General features: G+C 30.2%; 5 protein-coding genes across 6 annotated transcripts; 2 read left to right on the forward strand and 3 right to left on the reverse strand.

The window, feature by feature from the left end:
* Positions 1–916: 916 nt before the first annotated feature.
* On the reverse strand, positions 917–1,873 carry LOC128393481 (spidroin-1-like). Its single transcript, XM_053353666.1, has one exon. The coding sequence runs from the start codon at positions 1,871–1,873 to the stop codon at positions 917–919; it is 957 nt and encodes a 318-aa protein (XP_053209641.1).
* A 695-nt stretch (positions 1,874–2,568) lies between these two features.
* Positions 2,569–6,139, reverse strand: LOC128393260 (protein GPR107-like). Its single transcript, XM_053353398.1, is given in 12 exon segments — positions 2,569–2,920; positions 3,028–3,452; positions 3,581–3,612; positions 3,615–3,771; positions 3,877–4,206; positions 4,285–4,544; positions 4,620–4,759; positions 4,879–4,979; positions 5,105–5,155; positions 5,314–5,424; positions 5,534–5,881; positions 6,000–6,139. Coding segments are annotated over 11 exon segments (1,833 nt in total). The 5' UTR covers positions 5,627–5,881; positions 6,000–6,139; the 3' UTR covers positions 2,569–2,787.
* A 35-nt stretch (positions 6,140–6,174) lies between these two features.
* Positions 6,175–9,306, forward strand: LOC128393261 (myotubularin-related protein 9-like). 2 transcript variants are annotated; one of them, XM_053353399.1, is made up of 10 exons: positions 6,175–6,294; positions 6,507–6,655; positions 6,903–7,214; positions 7,299–7,427; positions 7,500–7,656; positions 7,716–7,820; positions 7,908–8,033; positions 8,137–8,639; positions 8,706–8,833; positions 8,921–9,306. In XM_053353399.1, the coding sequence occupies exons 2-10, from the start codon at positions 6,509–6,511 to the stop codon at positions 8,952–8,954; spliced, it is 1,641 nt and encodes a 546-aa protein (XP_053209374.1). In that variant the 5' UTR covers positions 6,175–6,294; positions 6,507–6,508; the 3' UTR covers positions 8,955–9,306. The 2 variants fall into 2 exon arrangements, with proteins under 2 accessions (XP_053209374.1, XP_053209375.1); XM_053353400.1 differs by having other exon boundaries at positions 8,140–8,639.
* Positions 9,307–9,396: 90 nt separating this feature from the next.
* LOC128393263 (vesicle-trafficking protein SEC22b-B-like) lies at positions 9,397–10,924 on the forward strand. Its single transcript, XM_053353402.1, has 4 exons — positions 9,397–9,573; positions 9,815–9,924; positions 10,059–10,366; positions 10,730–10,924. The coding sequence occupies exons 1-4, from the start codon at positions 9,499–9,501 to the stop codon at positions 10,876–10,878; spliced, it is 642 nt and encodes a 213-aa protein (XP_053209377.1). The 5' UTR covers positions 9,397–9,498; the 3' UTR covers positions 10,879–10,924.
* Positions 10,925–11,116: 192 nt separating this feature from the next.
* Positions 11,117–16,629, reverse strand: LOC128393262 (homeobox protein ceh-30-like). Its single transcript, XM_053353401.1, has 3 exons — positions 16,046–16,629; positions 12,791–12,987; positions 11,117–12,029 (listed from the first exon to the last, which is right to left on the reverse strand). Exons 1-3 carry the CDS (start codon positions 16,311–16,313, stop codon positions 11,577–11,579), a joined length of 918 nt encoding a protein of 305 aa, XP_053209376.1. The 5' UTR covers positions 16,314–16,629; the 3' UTR covers positions 11,117–11,576.
* Positions 16,630–18,757: the final 2,128 nt, after the last annotated feature.

The following is an 18,757-nucleotide window of genomic DNA, read 5'->3' on the forward strand; positions in this document are numbered from 1 at the left end:
GGCCGGTGATGTTTCCAAATCTATTGGATCAGTCGCTGAAAATGGACTTAAAGGTATCGCCAGTGGTTTCAAGTTATTTGGATAAAATAACCAAACAATCAAAAACTAATTCAACAAATAACAAGAAAATTCTAATGTAAAAAGTTCATCTCATGGATTAATTTATTAATTAGATATTCTTCCCTTCAATAATCAATAAAAAGTAACGGTTGATCAACGGGTTTACCGGAATGAGAGAGTGGCCGTTGATCTTCGAGGGCTAATATCTCCTAAACACCCAACACCTAGAGATGACTGAACAAGACTAATCATCGTCATTCAACAATAACTATAGAGAATCACAATGAGCGCCAATTGTTAAGGTTAAAAATTGATCACTTTCTATTTCTTTTCTTTACTTTGTTTCCCATTTCATGGGAGATAAATCATGAGAAAGAAGAAGAAAAAGAGACATAATAGCGTAGAAAATTGAACATTCAGAGGAAAGAGATTAGGGAGTAAGGATTAGATTAGATTGATCATTAGAATTAACTTACTGACGAACTTGAGTAATCAGATTAGTTTTAATTGTTACTCTTTGACAATTTCGAAAATGTAAAACAATAGAAATGTCAATGTTATTAATGACTCGTCATGTTAATTAATTTACTCCAAGACATCACAAGACTTAAATGTATCAATTGAAACCGAAAATCGTTCGTGTTGAGCTGATAAAACTACCGAGAGTTCTGAGTTGCGTTTTCGGCAACTGAGTTTTTAGATCAATTTTGATTTGGGAGTTTTTATTGCTTCATATTCGTGTGTTGATTAAGAACTAGAAATTTGTGAATTTGCATTCGAAAGAAAAGTTACTGTTTATTAACAATTAACGAAAATTCATTTTATTAAAAGTTAATTTTTTAATTGCTTGACTATTTTAACCGAAAACATTTAAGGCACTGGCGATACTGTTTGCACTTGAGTTGGTGAATCCACCGAGAGTCTTGAGTCCATTGTCGGCAACTGAACCCATTGAGTTGGAAGCGTTAGCAGCGATACCGAAACCTACTTCTCCAATATTACCTAAGCCTGCGGCAGCTGCTGCGGCAGCGTCTCCAGTAGCGTTCATCAAATTGGATCCAACGGAAATACCAAGTGAAGTGGCACCGGCGATATCGTCGGAAAGATTTTCAGCAAAGTTACCGGTAGAGTTGATTCCAGAGGCGATAACATTGGCACCAGAACTTGCAAGACCACCTAAACCCTTGAAAGAGTTGTCGATCAATGAACCAGTTCCATTGGCAAGATTGGAAACGAACGAGGCACCATTGTTGACAAAACCTCCTAAAGCACCTAAACCAGCGCCTGAAAGCATTGAGTTTGCCATTTGTCCGAAACTGTTGGTTACACCGGAGAATAGACCAGCGCCAGTTGATGCAAGACCACCGAGAAGACCAAGTTTAGCGGCTTCCAAATTACCAGCAGCTTGAGCGATTCGAGAACCAAATCGTGAACCAGCTGAGGCCATTGATCCGACACCCTTGATGGCATTACTGGAAGCATCGGCAAGTTTATTAGTAGCATTTGCGGCCATACCAGCACCAGTTTGAGCTAAAGCACCAAAACCATTAGCGATGGCAGAGTTAAGTGAACCAACAGCTTTAAGGCCACTTGAAGCAGCGTTAGCACCATTGGTGGCAGCAGAAGCAGCGGCTGAACTAGCACTTGAGCCCATGTCTCCCATTGCTTTCACGGCACTTGAGGCCATTGAGAATGGGTTGAACATTGAGAACAAACCTTTTCCATGAACATTTCCTCCGGTTAATTGTTGTTCACAAATTGCTGATGAAATTACCAACAAGAAGCAAACGGCTGATACTCCAATTGATTGCATGATGATTAGAATGATTAACGTTGAAATAATCAATCACTTTAACTTTCCGATCGTTTTTATATTCTTTCATCGATTGATTTGTCTCGAGACATTTGCCACATTCACTTTTTGCGTCATTATAATCAATTGATTCTACATTTAGATGATGATTTCCAATCACAATCAGATGGTAATTGTCTTTAACTGTCAAACATTTTGTACATTTCTGTATTTAATTTAACCAACTCATGACCAGGCCGATGATCATCATGTAAATTGAAGGTTAAATCACAATCAAGATTAATAACAATTGAATCATTGGAGTCAATTTAACTTAGAAATAAGTTAATTGGTGACAATCAAAAAAGGTAAAACAATATGATCATTAAAAACAATAGAAATGTCAACGTTTGAATAACAGAGTTCCGATAAATTCATTGAGAACACAATCAGAACAAATCAACTCTAATTAAATTAATAATATCAAGCAATTTGTTTCATTCAACACAAAGGAGAGTTTTTGATCAAAAGTAAAAGTAAATTATATTCAACTAATTTACCTTAACATTCATCAAGATTTATGCATTTCAATTAACAGTTAGAGCTCACAAAACATTAGATTGATGCTAATCATAGACTAATCATGAAAATTCATTAATTGTACAAATTATATTTGAGGAGAAAATGGTCTCAAAACAATTTGATCACTAATCTGATCAGTGATTTGTTTTCAAACGATTAATTTGAATTGTAGTTCTCTTTTGACCGTTAGGATTTAGATTTGTATTACAACGGATAATTACAATAGAGATTTTCTTTATGTTATCATTTTTGAATCTTTTTTTTTTTACTTTTGTAAAATTTATCAAAATTTTGAAAGAATTTTAATTTTTACACCTTTTATCGTTTACTACCAAAATAAACAATTTTCTTGATCATTCAAACTCGTGACTATTATCTCGTTTGGTTAATAGCGAATGCCGATCCTCTGAAGTTTCGTTATCCTTTTCCTTGATTCGTTTCTTGGTCGAACTGGCAATGTATACGTTAGGTGTCACATTGAACAAGCTTTATAAAGAAAATCAAAAAAGATATAATAATTAGCGATCAAGGAAAAGAATACATATTGAAATTTTTCATCGAATGTTGAATTTAACTTAAAATTAGTCACTTACACTTCTTCCATTTCAAGATCTTCTTGTGATAATTGGAAATATGGATTACTATGAGTTGGCTGGAAATGATATCCAGTTGATATGAAAAACAATAAGGTGGCAACGTGTTGGAAGAAGACATCAAGCCATTCAAACTGAAATGGAACAATTAATCTGAGGATGAAAACGATAATTCTGGTAAAATAGATATAGCAAACAATCATAACATAGAATCGACGGAAAAGTTTCAATTTTCTGAGATTTATGGCCGCCTTTCCATCCGTTTGAGATGCTTCTTGTAGATGTCTGATGGACCAAACAATTGGGAATAAAATTGCTCCACAACAGATTAAATCTACAAGAAGAAAAACTGTTCTCCAAATATTATGCATAAATTGTCCTTCCTCACTTTCCTCAGTGATAATCTCAGCTACATTAGCTAAAACCTTGATTGAGAGAAAAAGAAAATGAATCAGATTAATTAGAGTAAGTCTACATTAGTTAACACTTAGTTGATAGCAATTAATCAGTGCATAACAAGGCAGCTGTTAATTGTTGAATCAACAAAATTTACCTGTAATGGAATAACAATCATGAATATCTTTTATCTTTATCACTTAGTATGTGTTTAACAAAGGCCCATCCAGTTCCTATCAAGGCAATGGTGATAAAAAGAAGAGCTCCTTTAAAAAAGTGCGTAGTGTAATAGAGAATGGCCCAGGTTTCATTTTGTGATCCAAATTGATCAATGAAATGATAATCAATCTGGAGATGTAAAAAAAATATACATTAGAAAATTAGATGTAGACAAAATTCATATGATGAGAGAGAGAGAGAGAGAGAGAGAGAAAATACAAATTGTTCACTTACAGAGTGGAAAAGTAAGGCTAAAGCTTTGACGAAAACAAGAGCTCCCATAAGATAGTGTATTTTAAAGGCATCGTCTTTTCGAGTTCGAATAACTTGGAACCAAATTATACCGAGAATGAAGAAAACAACGGACAGAGTAAAGTATAGTTGTGGTAAGGGAATTTCACCGGCAGAGAGATAATTGTCATAATTTTTCTCTTCAATGACCATGGAAAGGTTGATGAAAGTTGCTTCACGAAAATTTCTTTGGTGAGATCGATAATTTGGACAACTATGAAAGTATAAACTGTACAATCCAACCAGAGAATCATCGGTAATAAAGGTATGGAACTAGATAAAGAAGAAGAAGAAAAAAAATAGATAAGGTAAATAATAATTCTTGTAATCAGTAATTAATGATTAATTTACCTCAAAAGAATATGTTAAAACTCCTTCGATTGGTTTTTCAATTAGATCGATTTCAGATTGTTCTTGGCAATAATTTTCCAAATCTTTTGTTTCATCGACATTGACATCGTTATTATTATTATTATTGTTGTTGTTGTTGTTGATGATGTTATTATCGACATTGACATTGCTTTCGACAAGATTATTATTGTTATCAAGGGCAACCGATGGGTCAACATCGGGAGAGTTATTAACATGCAAATCTTTAGAGGCAACTTTCTCTGTTAGAATAGGTTTTGATGTGATCAGAGCTCGTTCATTAATTCTCTCTAGTATAGTTTTAGAATCTAATTTACCTGCGACTGGAGAGTCAAGCATAGCAATGGAATCATTTTTATCAGCGATTACTGCTCGTCTCTTTCGATCAGATTGGTAATTATTGTAACCTTTAACGATTCTCAGTTGCTTCATCAATGGATTACAACGGAATATTGCCCTGTAAAGGTAGATGTAAATAGAAGAGAAGAGAAGAGAAAAGAGAAAATTAACAAAATTTTGTTCTTTTCATGTTGTAGAAACAAAACAATTAATGATTTGTTGAGGGTTTAGGTTTACTTTTTCTTTTTCAAATCAAATGTAATCGAAACCAAGCCAACGCTATCATCGAATCTATTGATACCATTTTCCTGGTCCAGGATACAAACGTCTTTCTCTTTCTATAAGATACATTAAGGAAAATAAAAGAAAATCAGTAAATAATAGTAATATATTTTTATAGATAATCATTAAATCAACGTGTAACCAATAATCAAGAGAAAAGCCTGAGATGGAATTAACTTACAGCAAAAGGATGTAATCCGTCGTTGATTGTTTTCAACAATGTGAAACCAAACTGGATTAGAAGGATAAATAATGGTTAGATTAGAATTTATCAGAATAATCAAATTAACGATTGGTGATCAATTTTAACGCTGAGTCACAGAAATGGAAACAATTAAAATTGGAATAAATGACTGATTTTTAGATTGGAAAATCAGATGACACACTCACAGTGGATCCCTTGTCGTATGGTGAAAAAGAAAACTGATCAACATTGACTCTTAATGTTCCTCCATAAAGATAGCCAAATGTAGAAACTTTAAAATATTGCCTTGAATCTTCCTAAAGAATAAAAGAAAAAAAAGAATAAAAGAAAAAGAAAATATTAAATATTCTATTTAGAGAACATCAATAGAAAATATCAAATTTTATATCATCGAAATTAACAAACCTTTAAGGTTAAATGATGTAATCTGGCATTAACATGTAACATAAGCCAAAGTAACACAGTTAATTGTGAGAATAAATTATTAATAGAAAACATTTTCTCTCCGTTAATTTGTTAATTAGACCAAAAATTTATCCCGAGAGAGAAACACAAACAAATAACCGAACAATTTTTCTTCACCGATGAGAGAAATTTAATTTTCCACAAGTGAACAGTTCCAATCAATGATGATAGAATATATATTTAAGATGATATATAGTCCAACTAATTTGATGACAATCAATAGAATAATAAATAAAATAATAACCTAGAAATGTGAAAAAATCTCATCACCAAGAATAAATTTTCACACTGAGAAGAAGAGAAAAAGCCAAAAGCAAAATAGAAAAAAAAAGACAAAGAAAAACAATCAATTAATTAACGAGCAATATTTTCAAATATTCTTAAATTAACTAATCACTTCACTTACCTACATGATTAGAGTTGATTTGAGAACAGTAAATTTAGAAAGTGATCACAATTAAAGACGATGACAATTAACAAATATTCAGAGAGTTTGGTAAACAACAAATGAAAAAGAAACTGAAAATCAACTGTTTTCTATTCTCTGTCTATTTGTCTGTCTAATTTTTTCTCTTTCTTTCTTTTTCTCTATTTTTTTTTCTTCATTTGGTTTTCCAACGCGCAACCGAAAAGGCGTTCACCTCAATCACATGTTAGTAATCAACCTAATCAACAATCAGTGAATTAAATTGTCAACTAAGGTAAGAATCAATTTCCATTTTCACCCAATTTAGTCTTAATTGTGACCAACAATTGATTTCCTTTGAAAATGGTTAACTTTTTACTCTGTTGCTTTTTCTTTGACTGTTGATGTTTTCACTTTGTTATTGTTTTTTTTTCCATTGAATTTGGTTACCTGTTAATTATTTTCTTTTTTTTGTTGTTAATTTTATTGGTTTTTTTTTATTTATAGAAATGGAATTTACTGATCTAATTAAGACACATAAGCTTGAAAATGTGATCCTTCATCGACCCTTTTGGGAGCCTATTGAATGTGCTCTATGTATAACTAGTCATCAATTGTTGGTCTCATCAAGAAAAATTGATGGTGATGAATTATGGGTAAGTCATTTAATTGATTAGATTATCAGTTGTTGAAGGGAGAAAATTTGATTCAATCATATTCTCTATCTCTCTTTCTCCAATATTCTCATCATTCTAATGAGTTTTGTTTACATGAGAAAAGTTCTCATTCTGTTAACTTTCCATATTGACGCTAATTCTAATTTTTGGCTTTTTTTCTTTTTTTATTCTATTCTATTCTATTTTGATTTTGATTTTTCTTTTTCATATTCCATCTTTTTATCAGCTTCTCCATTCGATTGTTGATGTTGTTGAAAGAAAGGCTACTCCAACTGGTGGAAGTATAACTTTAAAGTGTAAAGATTTTCGTATCATTCAACTGGATATTCGTGGTAACGAGGAGTTTAACAATGTTGCCAATTCCATTGATTGCCTATCAAATATCGATGACCCTCGACTGTTATTCCCTTTCTATTATCCATGTAACTTCGAGATAGTTGAAGATGGTTGGGATGCATTCCAAATTGAGAAAGAATTCTCAAAAATCATGATGTACTCAGATGCCTGGAGAATCAGTTATGTAAACAAAAATTTCACGGTTAGTTTGATATTTTTCATTTACAAATTGATCCAGAAAATTGATAGAATAATTTTCCGAGTACTTTTTTCTATTCATATTTAGGTATGTCCATCTTATCCTGAAGCTGTAATTGTTCCTAAATCAATTAACGATGAAACAATCATTGGAATCGCTTCTTTCCGATGCCTTGGTAGATTCCCTGTTCTCAGTTATCTTCACAAAAGTAACAAGGTAAACGTAAAATAGTTTTCCATTAGACCTTTTTTTTAAAAAAAATTCTATTTCTTTTCTAAAAACTTTCAGGCAGTAATTTTACGAAGTGGTCAACCAATGGTTGGAACAAGTTCGAAAAGGTGTAAAGAAGATGAAAAGTTGATCAACACTGTATTAGGATCTCAAAAGAGAGGATATATTATCGAAACAAGAACACAAAATTTAGCTCAACTTGCAAGAAGCAAAGGTAAATTTGTATATCGACTTGACTGTTAATCGAATCTAATGTCTCATTCTAATTCCAAGGTGGAGGCTTTGAACCGGAAGTACATTACCCTCTCTGGAGAAGAGTTCATAAACCGATTGATCGACATTCATCTCTATTGGATTCACTGAGTAAACTTGTCGAATGTAAATTGAAATCTATTGGCTTTTTCGCGTTTACTTTGAAATTTACTAATATATTTTCTTAATCGATTCGATAATTTTATCTTTCAGTATGTAATGAAACTTCATGTTCGATGGATAAATTTTTATCTCGCCTTGAATCTTGTGGATGGTTAAGTCACATTAAAGATGTCCTAATGTGTGCCTGCCTTGTAGCTCAATGTATTGACCAAGAAGGTGATTACTAAATTTGTGTTTTGTTTGTCTTATTTCTAATTGTTAATTGTTGTAGTAACTAAAAAAAAATACTGACCAATACAAATTTGTGTTTATTTATAAGAAGCGTCGGTTCTAGTCCATGGAGCTGAGGGAATGGATTCAACGTTACAAGTTTGTTCATTGGCACAAGTTATTCTTGATCCTGATTGTCGTACAGTCCATGGATTTGAAGCACTAATTGAACGTGAATGGATTCAAAGTGGTCATCCATTTGCAACCCGATGTAAACATGGTGCATATACTATTCCCTCTTCTCGAACCCGTGAACAAAGTCCAATATTTTTGGTCTTTCTTGATTGTGTCTATCAAATTTATCACCAATTTCCCTGTTCATTTGAGTTTAATGAGAAATTTTTAATTATGCTCTTCGAACATGCCTATGCATCACCTTTTGGTACTTTTCTGGAAAATTGTCTTAAACAACGAAAGGCACTTGAAATTTCAAAGAAAACCGTTTCTCTCTGGTCTTACATTAATCGGCCTGATAAAATTTGCGATTATCTTAATCCAGCATACGAACCAAATAATTCAGTCATCTGGCCCTCAGTTGCTCCTCAAAGTATTGTAAGTCAACTATATTTACCTCTTTGTAATCTAATTGTTAATCTAATTGTTGAAATTATTTTCCAGGTTCTTTGGGAAGCAATGTACCTCCGATGGTCAATCCCTCAAGGCTATCGTGATGAAATGTACACTGCAATCTCACAACTCAAAGATTACGAGAAAGAAATGAAAACCAAAGCTGCCAAACTCAGAACGTAATTACAATCAAATTAAAAAATTCAATCTCAATTTATTAATCTAATTTTATATTTGTTTTTTCCACCGCTTCCTTTTAATTACAGACAATTGTTACAACTTGCGATTGCAAATCGTTAAACCTATCGAAACCACTTCTTCTTTTTTTATATAATATGGGGATAAAAATTTGAACAATTTATTAATCCAATTAACTCAATATTAATTACGTTTGCTCTGTTTATCAACAAAAATCAATTTTTCTTTACTCTTAAGTTATTATTATCATTGATTGTTTACTAACCTCCCTCCTTAAAAAAAGTATTGTTACTTATATAATATTTCAAACGAAAACTAATTTTGTAATCTCAATCACAGATAAATTAGTTTGAATTTGAAACTCAGAAAAATCAATTCTGATTTTGTAAACAATCAACTTGGAAATTAATCAATTTTCCCAATTGTTAATCAATTAAAAATTTTATCTGTCAAAATGTTTGAAAAACGCGGTCACTTCCTTTTCCATCCCTATTGGTGTTTGTGTTTGGTTGTCATGGTAACTTTGATGACATCAGTTACTTGAGATTTTGTTTCATTATTATTTTGTCATCAACAATTTACACGTCAACTTGCCCTTAATTGTTTTTAGGCTTTTAGGTTTTTAATTAATTTTGATAAACCAAAAATGGTGCTAATGACGATGATAGCCCGAGTCTCTGATGGTCTACCATTGGCAGCATCAGTTCAAGATGATCGACAGGTAAGTTTCTTTTTTTTTTGCTAGAATCAAATTCTAATTTTTATGTTTCTCTGTCTCTTTTGCTCTTCCCTTTTCTCTAATTTCTTAATTCTTTTTCCTTGTTAATTTTATTGTTTTGTCTTCTACATACATGTATAATTGTTACTTTAATCTATCACAATCCTTATTGTATACTTTTTGTTACATCGTATTCTAATTCTAATCGTGGAACCTTTTTTTTTTCTTTTTTGCCGACAATTAGATGGGAAGAAATGTCGTTGACTATCAAAATCAGGCTAAAATGTTATTCAGAAAATTAAATTTTGAGTCACCTAAACAAATGTCCATTGAAACCGGTAATTACCTATTCCAGTAAGTTAATCATCTTATTCAACGTTAGATAATAAACAATTAAAATGTTTAATTTTCTCTGTAATTTATTTGTAAAGGTTAAATGTTGTACTAATTGTTTTTCTTTTCTCTCCTTGTTTCTTTGTTATTTGTAGCTATTCTATTGAGAATGGAGTCTGTTACCTAGTCTTATGTGAGAAATCTTTCTCCAAGAGACTTGCTTTCAGTTATCTGGAAGATCTTCAAAATGAATTTATTAACCAATATGGTCCAAGGATCGCCAGTGCTACTCGACCTTATTGTTTCATTGAATTTGACACATACATTCAAAAAGCGAAAAGATCATTTATGGATGCCCGAGCTAGAAGAAATTTATCACAATTAAACAATGAATTACAAGATGTTCAAAAGATTATGGTTCAGAATATTGAAGATGTTCTTCATCGAGGTGTAGCTATATCAGGTAGGTTCCTTATTGAATTCAGTTCAGGCCTCATATTCAAACAATTAATTATTATCTGTCAAACCTTTGTTAATAGTATACAAAAGATCAATCTTAAATGGTGATGTTTTTTTCCTTTACAAATCAACTTATTGTTAATCAATAAGCATGAAATGATTTTTAGATTTCTTTTTCATGATCCTTCAATGATCAGCTTATTACTTTTAAAAGTTTCCTCATCACACCAGCAATCGATTCCCTTTTTTTTTTACTTACTGTATATTTCTTGATTGTTAAATTTGAAACAATCTGACATTATTTCAAATTGAACCGATTTAATTCAAAGTATGATTTTAACTTTATCTCTTTTTTTTTACTCCTCAGATTTGGATAACAAAGCAAGTAGCCTTTCATTGATGTCAGCAAAGTATAAAAAAGATGCCCATCAATTAAATCTAAGGTCAAAATATGCCAAAGCCGCTGCCGTTGGAGTCATTTTTACCGTAGTCATATTATACTTTTGGGTTTTATGAGCTAATTGTCACACAAAATACATTAAAAAAAATATTTTTCTTGTGACATATTGAAATATTTTTTTTTTAATATTTCTTGATCATCTCCTTTCCAAGCAATATACTATTGTGTAAATGATCATAATCAATTAATTGAATTGTACATATATTAAAGTTTTCCATTGAAAACTAGAAATCGGTGCTTCGTATTGGTTAAAGTGTTGATACTTTCAAGATCAAATCTGCAAGTCCCTCTTCATCCAGCGACGATTCCAGGCCGATAGCAGATTCTGATTATTTTGAAATATCAATCATTTGATCCAAATTGGCACTTTTTTCTTCACATGGTTCACAAAGATCAATTCAAATGAAACTCTTGGCCTCATATCGTAACCATGGACATGAGAAGTGCATTTGTTAACATACTCACACCACAAAATACACGATGAAATTTGTGTATCTCTATTCTCGTCTCGGTTATAAGTGTAACAGAATTGGAATCAATCAATATAAAGTTTTCGCATCAGAATGATAATAGTTGAGTGTTTGTTTTGATATGAAATTGGATTTGGATTTTCAATGAGCCAAGAAATAAAAATAAGGTTAAAGGAATGAGCGAGAAAAAAAAGTTTACAACTAATCAATTGTGATTTAAATGGATTGTAACTAATTGGCATTTGGATAAAAGTGGATTTCATCTGATTGGATTGAGAAAATAATCAAGAATGGTCTCTTGCAATGTAAACACCTCTAAACAAATTATGATGATGATGATGATGAGATGATCCATTTGTGGTCATTGATGGGAAACTTGGACTTAATCTAATGTGACTGTTTGCCAATGAAGTGATACTTGGATGGTGATTAACGTTAAGAAGCGAATAATTTGCATTAAAAAGACCACTAACTGGATTACAATCAGTGAAAATATTCTCTCCCGTTTCAACCGATAATCTTTCCTTGTCGATAATAAGTTTACCATCTGATTGAGTTTTGTGTCTGTATTCATCTAATCGAGAATTGGTTTGTCTTTTCCATTTGGTTCGTCGATTTTGGAACCAAGTTTTCACTTGGGTCTCGGAGAGTTTCAATTCTTTGGCAACCCTGTTCCTTTCAGCGACACTCAGATACTTTTGAAGGTTGAAAAGTCTCTCAAGATAAATCAGTTGATCCTGTAATTGAGGAAAAAAAAATATCAATCGGGAAACAGATAAAATATGAGCTCAATTTTAATGGAATATCTGAGTTGTTTTCTCACTGGAAAATGAGACCAATTATCAAATGAAAAAGAATCTATTTTATTTCCTCTTCTTAATTGGTGATAAATTAATTTCTCTACAAAGTTGCCAAGGCTCGAACTGAACACTTCGGAATAAAATATCAATGGTTAGCTCATTACACTCGCTGGCGATGCTCAGAATTTCAAATAATGTGCTCGGTTGTTTTTCTGCAAAATTTTCTCGATAAAATGTTCATCTGAACTTTGGCAACCCTGTATTTCCAGTGACTATTATACAGAGTGGTACAATCTAACATCTACTCTTTTGACTTGTTATTACTGGGCTGCCAAGAGGGTAGAGCGTAAATGTAATTGGAGATAATTTTGTTGATCGAAATAAAAATGATCTGATTTTTCAAAGGTTATATTCAGATACACATCATATCTGCGTATAGTCTCTGAAAAAGGTTATATTCAGATACACATCATATCTGCGTATAGTCTCTGAAAAAAAAATCAGATCATTTTTATTTCGATCATCAAATTATCGCTAAATACACTGTACACATACGCACCACCTTATTGATAGCTCTGTAATTTTAGGCCATTTTTTTTAGATGAGATTGTCTATTTGTTACATTCGACTATCAATTTGGCCTGATTGGTGTTTTCTTTTCGCAACCATAATTCTGTAATTGTTATCATTTAATTTACCTGAGTAAATTGTGTTCGTCTTCGTCGAGCTCTTTTACTTCGATCTCTATTATTATCTTCTTCACCTTCGAGAGAATCTTTTTTATCATCTTCAATAAGATCATCTTCATCATCGTCATCATATTCTTCGTCTTTAGGTTCACCTTTTATATGGTCCATATAATGATCGTCATCTCTTGTATCGGGTCTACCGAAATCTGGAAAACAATCAACGGAGAAACAAATTAGAATTGAAATTTCACCTTCTCAACTTTAATTACCTAATAACTTTTATTTCAATCAATTTTTGTCACCTTTTTCTCAAAAACTATCACCAAACAAACAGACAAACAAACAAATATTACAAAAATTAATCTTAAAAAAACAACTAATCAACAATAAGTTAATTGAATTGCCTTTTCTTCCGGTTTGACCAATTCTTAAATGACCAATGGTCATTTTTTTTTCTCGTCAATTTATTATCTCAATTTAAGTTTAACCAACACCAACATCTCAAGACTAACAAGAAGAATGAAAAAAGTAAACAATCAACAATCAACAAGAATAAAAAATCAATGAAAGCTATTAGTTAATCACAATCAAAATAAGTGGTAAAAATTGTTTAACCAAATCAATCAAGCAACTTGAAGATTTTATCATTGCAAGGAAAAAGTTTAACAAACGACAAACGGGTTGATGAAAATAAAGGAAGACAACTCATCTCCTATCTCTCACTATTGTGACCTTTACCTGGACTTTATTATGACCATTATATAGTTGGAAAGGTAAAGAACTGACCACTTTACCTGTCCAGCCAAATAGGTCAACTTGGAGACTCATTTTAACAACTCAAAAGACTTTAGTCAAAGAGGTGAAAGTTGAAGGTAAAATTTGGGACAAACAAACAGGAGAGAGACCAAGAAATTAAAAGTTTTTACATTAACATGTTGTAAGTCAATTAAAAGGATCATTTTAATTATCATCCTCATCTTTTCATCTTTACTTTTAACATCCTCATCCCAAAAATTGCCACAAATTGATAACAATCAAAGCTTAAAACAAAACAAAAATACCTTAACTTACAAGGGCCTAAAGTTAAATTGTCAAGACTAATCGTAAATTGCTGATCCATATCATAACTGTAAAAAACTATTTTAACACTTCTAATTAGCAATAAGTATAATCAACGTACCCATAAAAGAAAGTATCAATCATCATCATCATTTCCGTTTCCTTTACAATTTCAATTGTTAAACAATCAAACAGACAAAAATTGAAAACCTCTTAACCTTTCCTGTTTGTATTGATTGTTATCAATATATTATTATTATTAATAATCAAGGGTCAATTTCTCATGATTAAATTGTAACCTATTATCATTGATTGTTGTCGTTAGTTAATCATAACAATAAATTTATTGTCAAGTATCAATAATCATAATTTAACAACGATAACAATCAAAAATCACTTCACCTTTTTTTTCATCAATCAAAATATGAAAATTTAAACTCGATCATGTTGATAATTGTAAATCCATATTGATTACAATTAGTGTTTTTATAACAATCAGTAACCTTATTAGATGTTAACTAACCTTTGATTGTGATATTATCATTAGTTAGTTGATTGTTAACAATGAAATAATATCAATGATTCATCTTAATACATGTAAACGATATGTAAGTTGTTTAAATTTAATCATCATCATTATGATTATGATTAAAAGTGAGAAATGAAATGAAAATTGTAACTTCTCATGAATCTCTCATTGTAATTTACAATTTGTTACAACACACAATTAACTGATTGTGTTGATTACAAGTGATGATTAGATGTTTGAATAATAACATGTATCTTTTTTCATTCAATTGACACACTCACTTTACTCACTTAACAATATATTGATTGTGATTAAAATGACAATATAGAGACCTCATGTTGTTATTACATTTTAAAGGTTTACAACAATCAACTAATCATTGATAATAAGTAACATAAATATACAATAAAAAAAATAGTAACAATCAAAATTCATTGATAACAAAGCAAAAAAAAAATCTGAATGAAAATTACAAAGATTTATAATCTTTTACTCCTACTGGATAAAAGTGGGAGTGATGTTGATTACTGGGAGTGAAAATTAAATACAATTGAATAACAATCAACGACAATTGATTGTATCAAGTTGATTGTGATTAACAATAAACATTAACAATTGTCCAATGTTGATTATCATTACCTTTTCCGTTTGCCCTTAGCTTTTCAACTTGCAATTTAAATTAACAGCTACAATTAAGCGATTAGGTGATTTACCACCATCATGATTAGGATTAGGTATTAGATTTAGATTTAGATTGTTAATCTGATGGATTAATTATTCACAAATTATGTTGAAATAAAAATAAATTTCAATTAGTTTATCAAAAAGGAGGATTAGTAGTAAAATTTTCACCATTAGTGTTAATCTAATTTGATTGTTGATCTACAATTCAACTCATCTAATGGATTCGAGTGATTTAAATAAATTTACTTTAAACTGTCATACTGATTACAATTTATTGATAGTTAACAGTTGATCAAATTATTAATTATTTCGGTTAATCTCAATTCTAGGTTAGGTTTTTTTTTTTACTTCTTGTTCATCATTAAGATTTTTTTTATCCAACCAATTAGTTGATTGTTAGTTAGTAAATTGTGGTCATTATGTTACTTGATCAATGGAGAAACTTGAATAACTAATCAATTAGATTGATTAACTGAGACACTTTTGTAATCGTTCAACTGGATCAGAGTTTTTTTCCCTTATTCATTGACAATCAATATTTTATATTCTTGATTGTAATTTATATTTAATCAAGCAAAATGTTGATGTTAATCACTGAATTAGATGGACAATGATATCTTTCAATTAACTAATAACACTCAACAATTTAATCAACCAAAGAAAATCATTTTTTTCAGATCAATTGTAAGTCAATTTCAAGATGAAGTTAATCACAATCATAATAAGCAATTGAATTAATCATTGATTAGATTGATGAGAAAACTAAATATCTGATCATTGATTACAATCAATAATTGATTGTAATTTGGAAACGATTAATCAATTTAACCGATATTGGTGATAATTGAACTGAATTGAAATCTCAATATTTGATCATTTTAATTGTAATCTAATACTATCACAGTCGTTAATCAAATTAACTATTTCAATTACTTTTCCCAATCTGATTGATACAAACAATTAGAGCTTCATCTTGTAATTAGTTAACTTACCTTTTAATTTAGTTGTTGGTGATAAATGAAATGATTTAGTTGATGATGGTGAGGATGATGATAGAGTTGCCGTTGAACAATTAAGTAAATTGTGATCACTGATAATCAAGGGAAATGACGATGATTTAGTTGACTTTTTCTGAAGGATATTGTCAATTGAAAAAGGTAATGAGTTAATTGTTGACATTTTAAACATTAATGATAATAATTTAGTAGTAATTGGTAATGAAGATGATGATGATGATTGATTGGTTAATTGAGAAATCATTTAATTAGAAACAAAAGTAAATTAAATCACCACAATTGAGATCAATTTAAAAGTAAATGTAATAACAAGTCCAAGTCTTTATATGTGATAAATTTTTCACTCTTATTGGTTGGATAATCTGTTGAACGATTAACTAATTGTAATGTTGACCTTGGGTCAAGATGATCCTCTGACCTTTGACAAGTAAATGTTTAAGTTGAGGAAAACAATTTCTATTTTGTTACTTTGTTCAAGGTTATGTTTATATATATAGAGAAGACGAAAAAAAGTTCGAGGTTTCCAATGGTTCGAAACCCTGTTCTAAAAGGTTAGAACCGCCTTCGAAAGTTTCTCATTGGTTAACCAAACTTCCTATACAAATTGTGAATTAACTTAATCATCACAATAAGAAAAACAAACTGATTGTGATCATTAAGTTAATCATTAAACTTGATCCTCTCTAATCATGGTTACAATTATTAGGTGAGAGAGAAAAAATTAAACCAAGGATTAGGATTAAGGAGATTAACCCTTGGGATTATTGTTAATTTTCAATCATTTGATTGGTCAAAGTATGGAAATTAATTGTCCATTAAGTGTAGTAATTAGTTAATTGTTATAATCATCGTGTGTGTGTGTTGTGGTTAAAACAATTAATCAAACAGAGTTTGAGTTTGAGTTAAACAATTTAATGAGTTTCGGTGATAATTGAGATTATTATTTTGTTATTATTGAATCAAATGAACACCAGCAAATTAATTAAATAACAATCAACAAATTAGTAGTAGTTGTGAAAAAAAAAGTTCATTAATTAAACAAATTGTTTGATACCCTGAAGATGAAACAATTAACACGTTTAAACAATCAACTAATCAATTTGCTATGAAAAGTTTTGTACATGATAAATATTAACATAATTTATATTCATCATCATCATCATCATCATCACAATCAAGTTAATCATTACAATTAGATGTAAATATAAGTGATTATGAAAAACATAACAGTTAATCAGGAAATGTAAGTAAATGTATATGAAAAAGAAAGGGTTGAAAGTTAATTGTATTTTGAATGAATACTAATCATTAATTGTAATCATCATAGGAAATAATCAGGAAATGAACTGAATTTACAGATCGTACAGTTAAATTGTTACTCTTTCTTGGAGTGTTAATTTACTTTCACTTTCAAGATAAATTAACTACAATCATTTACTACAAATGTACATGAATGAAACTGGATTAAGAGTAACAATCAACCATTAAAAACAAAATCCCCTAAAGGAAATGAAAACATGATGTTTTTTTTATTGATATTATCATTTATATAAATTGTGATTATGTAAAGATGATCATCAAATCATCAGAATAAATCAACACCAAATCATTAATGTTAATTGTTACAACTCTCGGGAGATTGATTATAATCATCATATGTAAATTAACCTTTAAAATTACAATTGCTCAGTTAATCATTACTATTCAAGCTATTCAATTACATGAGAATTGACAATAATAGTTATTAATTGTTTCCATAAAGTAAATGTATTATTTTCCTTTAAATTGTTACAATTTAAGAGCTGATAGTTTGTCATAATCATTATAATATAATACATAATTTGATGATCATTAAGATGAATAACAATTAATAAACTTTAATGTTAAAAGTATTGATCAGTTAATCAAAATCTAGCCAATTGATTACTAATAATGATAATACAATTGGATCGTAGTTTTTGAAACTGAATCAATTGTAAATATTAATTGATTGGTGATAAATTATCAAATGGATTATCGGGTTTGTATTATTGAAAGTCTTATGGTATGTAATTTATTGATTTCGTTGGTTAATCATCAAATGGTGTTAATAGTTAATCAAGAGGATATTTGTTATCCTTTTGGTTAATTGGATTTGTTGGTGAAACTTTTCATTTCCATTGATTAGCATTAGGGTTTATTGTTATTATGAGAAGGAGGATTCGGGAAAGTTGTTCAATTTGATTTTAATCCATGGACCACTCAACAAATTAACTCAATGGAAATGGTTAATTTACCTTTAATCATAATCGGAAATGGATTTGAACACATCAACATCAACATCATCATCATCATCACTTAATTTTGTTGGTATAAAGATGAAACTTTTATAACCTGGAATCAATTTGATGGTTTGATTGATCAGTAAACTGGCTTATAGCACTAAATTGTTGATTATCCTTTTCCAATTGTGGTTGATTAGATTGATCATCATCTTCATCTGATCATCAAAAATCATTTAATTTTACCATCAAAAGTGGTAAAAGATAATCAAATTTACCTGCTTATTATTATGGAGCAAAAACTAATGAAACTTTAACAATTTGATTCTTTCCTTTACTTACCTTTCATATTTTTCCTTTTATAAACTTCAATATATCAATTGTATCAATTTCCTTATTCTTACCAGACAATTTACCATGTAAATTA

The sequence above is a fragment of the Panonychus citri genome, unplaced genomic scaffold (genome assembly GCF_014898815.1).
Source record: "Panonychus citri isolate SS breed McGregor unplaced genomic scaffold, ASM1489881v1 Contig00138, whole genome shotgun sequence".
NCBI classification, from domain to species: Eukaryota; Metazoa; Arthropoda; class Arachnida; order Trombidiformes; family Tetranychidae; genus Panonychus; species Panonychus citri.

What these genes read in the sequence shown, in the direction of transcription:
- LOC128393481 (XM_053353666.1), bottom strand. Translation starts at nt 1,873, where the DNA reads ATGCAATCAATTGGAGTATCAGCCGTTTGCTTCTTGTTGGTAATTTCA.
- LOC128393261 (XM_053353399.1), top strand. Translation starts at nt 6,509, where the DNA reads ATGGAATTTACTGATCTAATTAAGACACATAAGCTTGAAAATGTGATC. An exon ending in ACTGAGTAAACTTGTCGAAT is followed by an intron (nt 7,821 to 7,907) that starts GTAAATTGAAAT and finishes TTTATCTTTCAG; the next exon opens with TATGTAATGAAACTTCATGT. An exon ending in AAAGCTGCCAAACTCAGAAC is followed by an intron (nt 8,834 to 8,920) that starts GTAATTACAATC and finishes TTTTAATTACAG; the next exon opens with ACAATTGTTACAACTTGCGA.
- LOC128393263 (XM_053353402.1), top strand. Translation starts at nt 9,499, where the DNA reads ATGGTGCTAATGACGATGATAGCCCGAGTCTCTGATGGTCTACCATTG. An exon ending in CAGTTCAAGATGATCGACAG is followed by an intron (nt 9,574 to 9,814) that starts GTAAGTTTCTTT and finishes GCCGACAATTAG; the next exon opens with ATGGGAAGAAATGTCGTTGA. An exon ending in ACCGGTAATTACCTATTCCA is followed by an intron (nt 9,925 to 10,058) that starts GTAAGTTAATCA and finishes TGTTATTTGTAG; the next exon opens with CTATTCTATTGAGAATGGAG.
- LOC128393262 (XM_053353401.1), bottom strand. Translation starts at nt 16,313, where the DNA reads ATGATTTCTCAATTAACCAATCAATCATCATCATCATCTTCATTACCA. An exon ending in ACCAACAACTAAATTAAAAG is followed by an intron (nt 12,988 to 16,045) that starts GTAAGTTAACTA and finishes ATTGTTTTCCAG; the next exon opens with ATTTCGGTAGACCCGATACA. An exon ending in GACGAACACAATTTACTCAG is followed by an intron (nt 12,030 to 12,790) that starts GTAAATTAAATG and finishes CCTCAATTACAG; the next exon opens with GATCAACTGATTTATCTTGA.